The sequence below is a fragment of the Acanthochromis polyacanthus genome, chromosome 14 (genome assembly GCF_021347895.1).
Source record: "Acanthochromis polyacanthus isolate Apoly-LR-REF ecotype Palm Island chromosome 14, KAUST_Apoly_ChrSc, whole genome shotgun sequence".
NCBI lineage: Eukaryota > Metazoa > Chordata > Actinopteri > Pomacentridae > Acanthochromis > Acanthochromis polyacanthus.
This window is the reverse complement of record NC_067126.1, coordinates 33,609,490-33,620,529: the sequence shown is the minus strand read 5'-3', so window position 1 is coordinate 33,620,529 and position 11,040 is coordinate 33,609,490. Positions and strand designations below refer to the sequence as shown.

At 41.9% G+C, this 11,040-nt stretch overlaps 1 protein-coding gene across 1 annotated transcript; it reads right to left on the bottom strand.

Annotated features, from left to right (window-relative positions):
* Positions 1–966: 966 nt before the first annotated feature.
* Positions 967–10,060, bottom strand: LOC110957628 (immunoglobulin superfamily member 3-like). Its single transcript, XM_022203749.2, has 10 exons — positions 9,780–10,060; positions 8,715–9,089; positions 8,168–8,584; positions 7,596–8,000; positions 7,022–7,393; positions 5,468–5,842; positions 4,980–5,372; positions 4,382–4,792; positions 2,670–3,062; positions 967–2,575 (listed from the first exon to the last, which is right to left on the bottom strand). The coding sequence occupies exons 1-10, from the start codon at positions 9,847–9,849 to the stop codon at positions 2,373–2,375; spliced, it is 3,414 nt and encodes a 1,137-aa protein (XP_022059441.2). The 5' UTR covers positions 9,850–10,060; the 3' UTR covers positions 967–2,372.
* Between the last annotated feature and the right edge of the window lie 980 nt (positions 10,061–11,040).

Genomic DNA, 11,040 nt, shown 5'->3' with positions numbered 1-11,040 from the left:
GCAACAAAGCTGTTGCTCCAGTAGTTGAAGATGTTACAGAAGAATGGTTACGCAGTTTTCCCAAAATCTAGTCCCATCATGGCACATTCGGGGCAGAGCATCAAGCTGATGCCAAATCAGATCTGGAACAAGACCACAGCAACAGAGATAACCAGCTCAAAGTACCCAGCAGTCAAGCACCTATGGGTTTAGGAAAGAGAAGGATTATAGATGTGGGCTTGTAAATCCTACTTTTCACTTTGCACTGCATGCAGCAGCACTACTGTCAAAACAAAAATTGATGATGTGACTGTTTAATATGTTAATGTTAGAGACTTCGTTAAGGCAAAGAGCATGAAGAGGGAGCTGTACCACGGCTGCTGCGGTAGACGCTGGTTTGCCCCCGCTACATTTAATCTTTGCTGCATAGACACAAGCATTGATTTGCCTCCCAAATTCAATGTTTCTTTGTTTGCTCTGACAGGCATTGCCATGGAAACACAAGGGAGTGGAATTACAGTAAAGTTAAGAGGGAGCCTGTAAGAGGGAGACAGTCCACCAGACTGTGAAGGGCTGATATAACTCAAGACCAAAGACAGCACTGCATCATCTCTCCTGGGCTGAGAAGACTACAGCCATCTCAAAGTTCTTTAGTGGTACTTTAAGCCTGACACATCCTTCAGAAAAACGCTAAGTTTTACCTGCAGGTGTACATAGCTGGTATAAAGTCATCAGAGAAGAGCCTCTCTCTGTATAGGAGCAATCTGGTGTTTAGCCCTTTTCCCTCAGAAGTAAAAATAAGAACTTGGATTTTGCTCCCACCTCTTCCACAGATGGGGTGTTAAACATTGATATGGCTGATGCAGGGAGAAAAAGCAGAGAGGAGAGGGAGGGAAAGAGAGAGAGAGGCTCTACAGTCATCTTGATTTTGATTTGTTTACTCTCCAGTAAGATTTTTTTTTCTTAATGCAGTAACTCCGTGGCAACTTATGGCAGAGATTCAGACTCTCGTTTGCATTTATTCACAACATTACACAGTACAGTCTGTTTTTCTTTGGACAGAGACACATTTTTATTTTGGCCCACTGTACTGTCAAGTTAAAGTGCTGATCGTAATCTTTATTTTGAAGGTGCTCACAACAACACGAGCCCAACCAATTAGGGATCATAGCTGTGCACATTCCCACGATTTAAAGTGGCCAAAATTATACAGGAATTATAATTACTATCAATAATTAAAACATTTTAAAATGGTTGCACATCTTTCACAAGCAATGACTGATGGATGTATGCCATTCACACATATTAACAGACATTTAATATCTTTACAGATGATTGTTGGTCAAGTTTTTGCCTTTAGTTTTTAAATACTGAAGACCTTCAGTCTGGTTTTCAGGATGTGAAAAGACCAAGACGTGCATTGTTCAGTCACTGTGTATGTGAACAATCATGACACTCAATTTCATACTTATTGCTTCATTTCAGATCAAATATGCTTGAGGCGTGGCAAAGAAAATAATTCCAGAGTTGTATTGCATGTGAACTTTCTGTCCACTAAACACACAAAGTCCCTGAAGCACACTAATACACAAACATCTTCCATGTCTCATGTGAAATTAAAATGAGAAGTGTGGCCGTCTTCAACGAACATTGTATAAGCTTTCGCAAGAAAATTATGTCATGACAGCAAAAAATATATATATCTTTGCATTAACAGATTGTAACAGCCACTACATGACTGCATCCTCTTTTATTTCTGACAAAATGACTCTGTCAGTACAAATGTCAACGGAACAATTCAGCAAATTTGCAGACCACATTGACAGCTGCCCTATGCAGAACCACAGCACACTTCCTGTTTGATTCGCAACTGTCTTATAGAGACAAGGTCGAAATCTTACCACATTTCTGACAAAACTGCTCTCACAGACACGCTACGCTTTGACTTCTTCCTATCAGAGACATAGTATCCAGCTGCTTGGCATGAAAAGGAACCTGTCAGTAATAAGACTATGTTTCTTTGTAGGCGTAAAGCCACAACGCTGATCTGCTGCCGAGCTCAACTGTCCATTGCAGACGGTGAAAAGCTGGCGATTATGCAAAGTAATTTTACCTGCAAAATGAAAAGTGCCTGTTTAATTTCAAAGTTGTAATGAATTTCAGTAATTCATGAGGGAAAAACCATTCCCAGCTTCACAGAGAGTAAGACATCTGAGCTATTATTTTTGTGGAACATTATAAAAAAGAATCATTAATGAAAGAGTTATTGAATTCTGATTAAAAAATAATATACAGCACAACTTTTTAAATTCTAAAACAGGTTTTGATAAATTACATGACGTAAAAAATATGGTAGGAGCGCACGTTTCTCTCCTCTCCTTCAAGACAGACGTTCAGTCTTCTTCAATGGGTTTGGTTTTCAGAGGCTGTTCTGCCCAGAGAGACTCTCCGCTCTTCTTTCCTCCTGAGGCATTACTCCTGTGTATCATCAGCACCAGTATCAGTATGACCAGCAGAGAGATGATGATAATAACTACTACAGTCACTGTCCAGCTAATGGGATTACATTCTGATTCGGACCGGGCTTCACCCTTCCCTGCAAAGAAAAAGACAAAGAAACATATTTAAATATGATTTTCTGGCTCTGATATTGTGTGAAAAATTGCATTGTCACATAAAGATGCGCTTACCTTCTGTATTGATGCTGACGATCAAGTTCCCTGACCTTTCCACTGCAATCCTTCTCCACCCGTGGTCTAGTGATGGGAGCCACTCCTCTACTTCACAGAAATACAGGCCACTATTTTCAGGACCTGTCATCAGGACTGTGAGGCTGAACTGGCCGGGTAAAGGATGGCTAAATCTTAACCGAACGTCCTTCCCAAACCTGTCTTGTAGGGTAGAGTTTCGGTAAGCTGTGAATATGGGGCTTTGTTTAGTTTCTGTTTCTTTCTGCCAAAACCATGTGACCTGGAATCTAGATTCGTTGCTGGATTGTTTGGAGATTTGACAAGGGATGGTGAGGTCCTCAGATTTGCTTAGATTGAACTCCACTTCTTCCTTTACAATGGACAGGCTTTTCTCTGTGAAAAAACACACAGGTAACAAGAAGCATTTTATTAAGCTTTAGTTTAACAAGGCAAAGAAATCAATGAGACTTTAATGAAATTCCTAGGAACACAAAGAGACAAGGGAGAAATCAGGGAGCAAGGCAAAGATGCTATAAGAAGTCTTTGCAAAGGGCACACACAGAAAACACAACGAAATAAATCTGTAATACTAAAAGACATGCTAAAAGACACCAAGCAAGGACAGATCAAGGCATCAAAACTATCGACAGTTTGGGGCCGTCTACATCTGGGGCTGTGGTTGGCTCTCGGTCCGGTGACACCAGCTTGGGATCCACTCTGCCGTTTTGGGAGGTGGGGAGGCTTCTACCTTTCCCTCTACCCCTGCCGTGGTGCACCCTAGGCTGGTGATTGGGCTGTCGGCATCTGCTGCCCCGGTTGCAGACGGCTCTCAAAGATGGTGTTTCCTCGACCTGGTTCCTCTGTGCTCAGCCAACCCATGCTGCTATGTTTGTATTTTATCTAGGCGGGTGGATAGGGGGTGGCAATGGGGTTGGGCTCTTCGAGTAAGCGTGTGTGTGTGTGCGTGTGTATGTGTGTGTTTTATTCTCTGTGCGTTTTATTCTATGTAAAGCACTTTGTGTTGCATGTCTAATGTATGAAAAGTGCTTTATAAATAAAGATTGATTGATTGATTGATTGATTGATTGATTGATTGATTGACAGTACCATGAGAGAAGTGGTGCAGACGGAAATGGTGCAAAGAGTGACCAAGAGAAGTGGTCATTTTTGCTGAGAAATAGTTACATTTATGATTGGATTTAACAAACAAAATGCATGTAGACATACACACCTTCACACAATTTTGTAAATGTTCTGACTACTAAAAAACTTATATGTGCTGCATTTTGGGAAATATCTGTCTGCTAACTTTACCCTCATAATCCTGCTGCAGGTTGCAGAGGGCTGGAGACTATCCCAGCTGACATTGGGCAAGAGGCAGACTACAGATTGGTTCAATGCATGATTAACACAGAACAGACACAGACAGACAATCTTGCGTCTCACATTCCTGAATTTAGAATGACTAAATAACCTGACATTTACATCTTTAGACAGTGGGAGGATGATTAATATGACCTTAGTCACTTGGTAATGCAAAGCTCATCTAGCTGCTAGCTAGCGCAACTTACCACAAACACACTGAGAAACTGATGGCATATCTCTCCAAAAGTTAGAAAATCTGCCTACCAGCACATTCAAACCATACAAAAATGGAGCAAACACAAACCACACTGAGCCACTGCATAGTGCTTTAAAAGATTGGATCATACCTGCAGCATTTACACTCAGTGTGATGGGGCCAGCACTGTCTGAGGCCTTCTGCTGCCAGCGACCTTCATCATCCAGCTGGTATTGCTCCACCTGGCACAAGTAGGCCCCACTGTCCCCTTCATGTGCCTTCTGAATTCTCAGGTAGAAGCTGCTCTGAGTGGGTCTGAAGAGACGAAGCCGCTCCTGCAGGCCTCTGAGCGCTTGGTTTTCTGGGTAACTCAGCAGGCCTGTGTGGTCCAGCTCGACCAGAGAGGCTTTCGTGGCAGAACTGTGTACTGTGTAGAACCAAGTGACTTTGTAGAAAAAGGAGGCGCTGGATGCACCTGAGATGATCTTGCATTTGAGCTCTACTTCATCTCCTTCCTTGGCAACCAGCGGCTGCTCATTCTTCTCCAGGCGAAGGTCGTTGGCTAGAGAATGAGAGTGGGCAGAGAGGAGAAACATATTGAGAGATAATATTTTGCTTAATTATTATAATTATTTTTAATGGCATTGGCTGAATTTTGCTAATTTGACATGTTAGATGAACATTTTCAGCGAGTTAATTAAAAATAAACAAATAAAAGCATACAGATAAATATTTATATATATATTTACCAGGCTCAGTAACTGTTAGTTTTGTAATTATGGACACGTCGGAGATCTGATACCAATCACCATGAGGATCTTGTAGCCACTCCCCCACCTCACATATGTATGAACCTTTGTCTGAGATTCTAGCCTGGCGAATATTCATCTCAAAGCTAGGCCCAATAGAACGCCTCGTGCTGATCCGCTGTCTCTGGCTCAGCTCCACCGTGGGCCCAAACGTTATTAAGCCATCCCTGTTCGAACTCACAATGGTCTTATTTTCTGCTTCTTGCTGGAACAGCCAGGTGACGGAATAGCGAGAAGATGAAGAGGATTCTGTGACAACTGAGCATTTTATTTCTATGTCAGTGTTGATATTTCCAGTCAAGGTGTGGTTTGAGGACAGACGAAGCTTGCTCTCTAGGGAAAGGAGACAGAATTGTCATTGAGAGGAGAGAGGGACAACTAAAATGCACTCAGAAGATGAAATGTATTATTACAAATGTCAGCATTACCTGGGCTCTGCACCATCACAGCAAGAGGATAGGATGTACTCAGCTTCTTGTGCACATTTTCTACGAACTGAGATACCATACACCGGTAGCTCCCAGCCTCCCTATGGCTGGCACCGATGATTTGAAGAAAGTGAATGACCGAGTTTGTTTGTCCGTTATGTACTTTCACTTGGTAGCGGTTCTGGTTTCCAAACCAGCTGATGGTACCATCGGAGTACAGTGTCAGGATGTTGTCAACATTGGAGGCATCACGTTGCAGGCTCCATGTCAGCGTTATTGGCACGCGTGGCCCACTGACTCGGCACATCAATTCCACATTTTCTCCGACAGTCACTTTGTTGTTCCGACTACTCAGATGCACTTTCATCAGTGAGTCTGGGAAAGGAGAAGAAAGGAGAAGTTGGTGGTCATATCATTTTCATGCAACCATGAGTGTTCAAAATAAAAAAGAGATGTGTGTAAAGAACATGTCCAAAGTACAACTTGCTTATCTCTCAGTCATGGTTACCCTTGTTGTTTTGCACATCTTTTGTTCAGATCACTTCTTTCTTTAAAGGAAAGGTTAAATAACTAGAAGCTTCAGCAAGTATTGAATAGGTCTTTTCATTCAGTAAATATCAAACATTGTCTTCATATAAGATTTGTAACTTTAAGCAATAAGAGTTTTAGCACTTTGAGAAAATCTTTTTTCCCTTAATCTTATGCAAATTTATGCAGCAAGTCACTCCAAAGAGTCTACTTTTGTGTCATTTCCACAAATTGACGTTATTAGAATTTCAAGTCTGAAGCCCTGGAAGTGAACCCAGGATATCATAATTGCTCACACCCAACAACACAAGAGTATTAGAAGACAAAGCATCCTGAAGACTTTGGGTTTTTTTTTTTTGTTGCTTTTTTTCCTCTGAGAGTTTTAGTCATGACAGAGCTAAAAATGCAAAGTTTGTGCTGATTAAAATCAATACCAATTTTCTTCTTGGAAGCATGAAAGTGCAATTGTCGTGGCAATCTGTCTACTGATTTTTGAAATGTTTTGTGTGCACACTTAATGCTTTGACTGGAGGTAGCACAAGAAGGGAGCTTATGCAGAGCTGAAAAAGGGATGCCTGCATCCTCTTGAGAGCATGAGTTTGCTTAGTAAATTGCTTCTAATCACGTTTCTTGTGTGCAAATTCAAGGTTTGACCTGATGGTGGGGATACAATTAAGGTCAGCTGCACTGTCAAATCATTGGCCTTGAATATTCACATAATTTTGAATGGCAATCTGGAAACTACTTGCCAAGATATTTTACTATGGACTAAACAATTGGATGTATTTGTTACTGTCAAGATGTCAAGATCAAAAATCATATTCTTTGCCTTTTTTCTTGTTCATTAAAACCTAAACAAAATGCTTCCTGATAGTTATTTCAAAATACATGACAATGACGCAGCATTTTTGTACAGAATAATCAAACCACTTGATAAGAGGAAGCTGTTGCATGATATGTAGGTTTCATCATTTGTCTGGAATGATTTGCACAACACAGATGGACTATCTCAGAGACACATCTTACCTAGAGGGGTCACTGTCACAGAGGCAGTTTGTGACTGGCTATAAGTCTTGCTATTGGTGTTCCACTCAGACACAGCACACTGGTAGACACCTGAATCAGAGGGTGTGACCTCAGCGAGCTCCAAGATGAAGCTGTCGGCTGCTGGACGCGCCGCCATTACTTTGCGACTTGTGAACCCAGCCGCTTTCTCCACAACACCCTCCTGACTTAGACTGATGAGATTGGTGAACGGCGCCGATGGTGTGGATGATGATTTGTGTTGCCACGTGACAGACAGCCGGCCTTTAACCCCGTCCACATTACAGGAGAGCCTCAGCGTGTCCCCTTCGGTTACACTTGCAGCGCCTTGCATTTTGACTGAGAGCCCACTTTCTGTGACGAGACAACACAACACACAGATGGCATGGATTTGTGTGAGAAGTTCAAAATAGAAAATTTGCACTGTTAAAAAAATGAACTTTTTAGTATAACTTTACATGCTGTGTTTGCAGGATATATAATTAAAAGGGTAAAATGAACCCTAAATAACTGCCTATTTGTACGTGTCAGACAGTATGGGTTCACTTTTACAGACCTGTGGCTGAGATGCTGACCAGCAGGGAGGTGGAGTCCTGGGCTGCTCCCTGTGTAAACGCACCACCATGGCCTCTGTTTTGCGGCCATGCTCTGCAAATATACTCCCCCTGGTCTGCGGTTCTGACAGGCTGCAGGATGAGACGGTAATCTCTGTTCCCAGTCCGAGTGGCTCTGAGCTCTCCGTCTTTCTCCCTTCCGCTGTACTCCGAGCCCACAGACAGAACACCCGTAGGGCCGATGCGGGCCAACTCGACACTTCCCCGCAGAAATGCAACAGAGAAGAACCTCTCCTCCAGGTTCTGTGTGTCTATGTTGCAGGACAGCATCAGCTCCTGCCCCTCCTGCAGAGTCGTCTGCTGAGCCGACATTCTCACCACCAGAGATGTCGTGTCTGGCAGCACCTCTAACCAAGGCAACAAATAAAACCACACAGACACAAAAATTGTCATGCACATCCTGTCAAGAAGCCACAGTAACTGTGCAGAGCAAATGCAACGATGAACGTGATGCCACTTAGCAAGACGTGCTGGCTAATATAGTAATACTGAATAAATGATGGCTGCTTCTAACCTCTGGCTTTGACTTTCAGGGTAATTTCCTCTGCCTCCTTCTGTGCGATGGGGTACCAGGAGCGATCAGGGTCTTGGATCCACTCTTGAGCCTGGCAGTAGATCTTACCTTGGTCTGACACCTCAAGCTGAGCCATCTTTAGCCTGTACGTGGTCTCTCCTAATTTATCTAAGCTTATGAGTCCTGCTTGGTAGCGCCCTTCAAACCCCTGCCCTGGCCTCAGTGTGAAGTCTCTGTTCAGAGAAATGATAGGTTGAGCTTTTTCCTCCCCATCTTTGCGGAGGTACCATGAAAAAGACAGATGGGTGTGCTGTATGGTGTTACTGGAGGCTTGGCATGTTAGAATGAGAGCTTCCCCCTCGTTGAAGCTCAGTGAGGTGGAGTCAGGTGAAGAAATGCTCAGAGAGTTGTCAATCACTGTGGCACAACATCAGAGATAAAGACATGAGAAGTCATGCACAGATTGACATTTTTCTTTAACGTTACAACACATGATGACAGACAGAATGAAAGGCAGATTCACAAACTGAGAATGTTGACTGATTACCTTTAACAGTTGTCTTCACACTGTAGACTCCATCATAGACAAACTCTGAGTTGACTACAGAGCAGTCATAGTCTCCTTCATCATCTTTCTGCAGACTTTTTATCTCAAACTGGACTGAGGTTGGAGATACACGTTCCACAGCGATTTCGTTGTTTATCACACGGCTTTGATAACTGGCATAGCCAAAATATGGGTCCCCAGTGCTGATGATGTGTAACTCAAAGTTTGGCTTTGCAGGCTTTGTTACACGAAATTCAAATTGTTGTTCGGCGGATTCACTGGTGAAGCCACTCACCCTGCAGGAGATGGAGAGCGAAGAGCCCACAACACGATACAGAGGCCCAGCCTGTGCCTCAGTGAGCACTCTGGCTTCACCTGAGCAAAGAAGACAGAACACAGATGTTGAAAACTGCAGCTTAAAGAATCAGTCTTGACTCTTGGTTGCTAACTTTGGTCTCAGTATTACGTCTCTAACAAGCTCTAAGTAGTGCGGCACAATGAAATAAACTTAAACCTTCAAGTTTCCACGGTCTGTTACAGGGAACCGATTTCATCCCAAAGAAGTAGTTATTGCAGCTTTGGCATGAAAGTGATTAACGAGGTAATTTGTTTGCCTACATCAATTAAATTGTTATTAAAAACAAGGAAGGAATACCAAAGGAGAATTAGCATTTGTGAATCATTGAGTTTAAGCTCAGAAGTCTCTGATGAGTGCAATTGATATGAATTTATAAAAATAAGTTACCAAAAGCACAGATGGTATTTAAGATTTATTAGACACATGGAGTTTTATTAATGGATGTTGTTCATTTATTTTTACATATTGATTATATGTTCAAGATTGACACACTCTGAGTAGCTTAATTAATGATTCAAACAATCAAATTCCACTTAAATTTCACTCAATAGCATCAATCTTATGATTCTGCTTATTACTCCTCACTTTAAATAGCTCCTTTCTGCTCTTTTTAACAAGATCATGTAGTTTGCAAACTAAGTAGCTTCACTGAGCATAATCACCTACAAGAATGCAGTGCAATTCCAGGAATGAAATCTAGTACTTACCACGATGCACGAGTAGAGCCAGACAGAGGAGCAAATTGGCTCTCCAAAGGGAGTGCAGGGAATGCCTCATCCTGAACCAGCTTCAGATGTACGCTCTCTGCATAGTCTACCAGCTGTGATCAGGGTCTTAGTTAGACTGCCTGTGCGACAATCTGCGGCTGAGCTTTACTTGTTGAAGAGGTTCATGCTTCCTGTTGGTAGCTTAGTTACAGTAAGAGGAAGTCTGAGATATTTCCTGCATAGCCAAAGTTGCAGCACCTAATTATGTTTCTCAAAAATGTTCATGTGCAGGTGGCTTGTGGTGGAATTTTGCAGAAACAGAGACCGATTGCAAATTTGTTCTAGATAAGATTTGGGATAGATACACATCTACGATTTGAAAAAACTCTCATTAAAGGGCTCATGCATACACACATGGATTGACACTGAATGAATTAAATGTGATACAAAATCTGTTGGACAGTAAGATGCTCATTTTTACATCAGCCATGTGGGCTGAAATAATGCGATGCTCTCTGCTCAGGTGTCCCAATCCCTTATGTCTGAAAGTTTTGTTCTCAGTCTTTTTCATTGCCTTGATTACAAAATGTATTTGCATAATGCATTCATTCAGTAACAAGCATTGTTAGATAGTGCCCGTCGCTGAATTGTGTTGCTAGGAAACAGCTTGGGTCCAAGTTTGACATATTTTAGCGAACAGTGAAAATTTGCACCCACTGAGATCACGTTTGAATGGTGCAATAGATTAACGAGGCAATAGTGCCTCTTAGTGGAGAAGAGAGAAACATACAATTCTTATCCTCATTTCTTATCGAAATTTCAAGATCTAGCCTCCAAGCTATTGATGTGATTTTTACTTTTAAAGAAATGAAGAGATAAGACTGTTATCTCTCCATGAAATTTACAAGAAGATAAATAACGGGTTGAACAAAGTCGCAGCGTAGAGCAAAGGAGGTTAAAATAGTAGCCTTCTATCTTCGTATTTTTCATTCTCCCATGTAGTTTTATGTTTCCAGAGATGTTTGAGAGACAGAAAAATGTCAAGATAAGGTTAGATATAACTGCTCTGGCTCCCAGGGGGAAAATGGTATGTTACAGACGCACAGAGGCAGGCAATGAGGAAAAGAGATACAGAACTATTTTGATGAAAGACAAAACCAAAAACAAATCTTGGTGCAGAGGAAACTCAGAAATCCAAAAGTGCACTTCCTTTAGTGTTAATTAATAAAAAGTAACATTAAACAATATAAATTGTTGATAT

Excerpts from the sequence above, each read along its gene's own strand:
- LOC110957628 (XM_022203749.2), bottom strand. The coding sequence starts at position 9,849 with ATGAGGCATTCCCTGCACTCCCTTTGGAGAGCCAATTTGCTCCTCTGT. Across the intron at positions 7,394-7,595 it reads GGTCAGCATCTCAGCCACAG|AAAGTGGGCTCTCAGTCAAA; the intron begins GTCTGTAAAAGT and ends GTCTCGTCACAG. Across the intron at positions 2,576-2,669 it reads CGTCAGCATCAATACAGAAG|GGAAGGGTGAAGCCCGGTCC; the intron begins GTAAGCGCATCT and ends TTTTCTTTGCAG.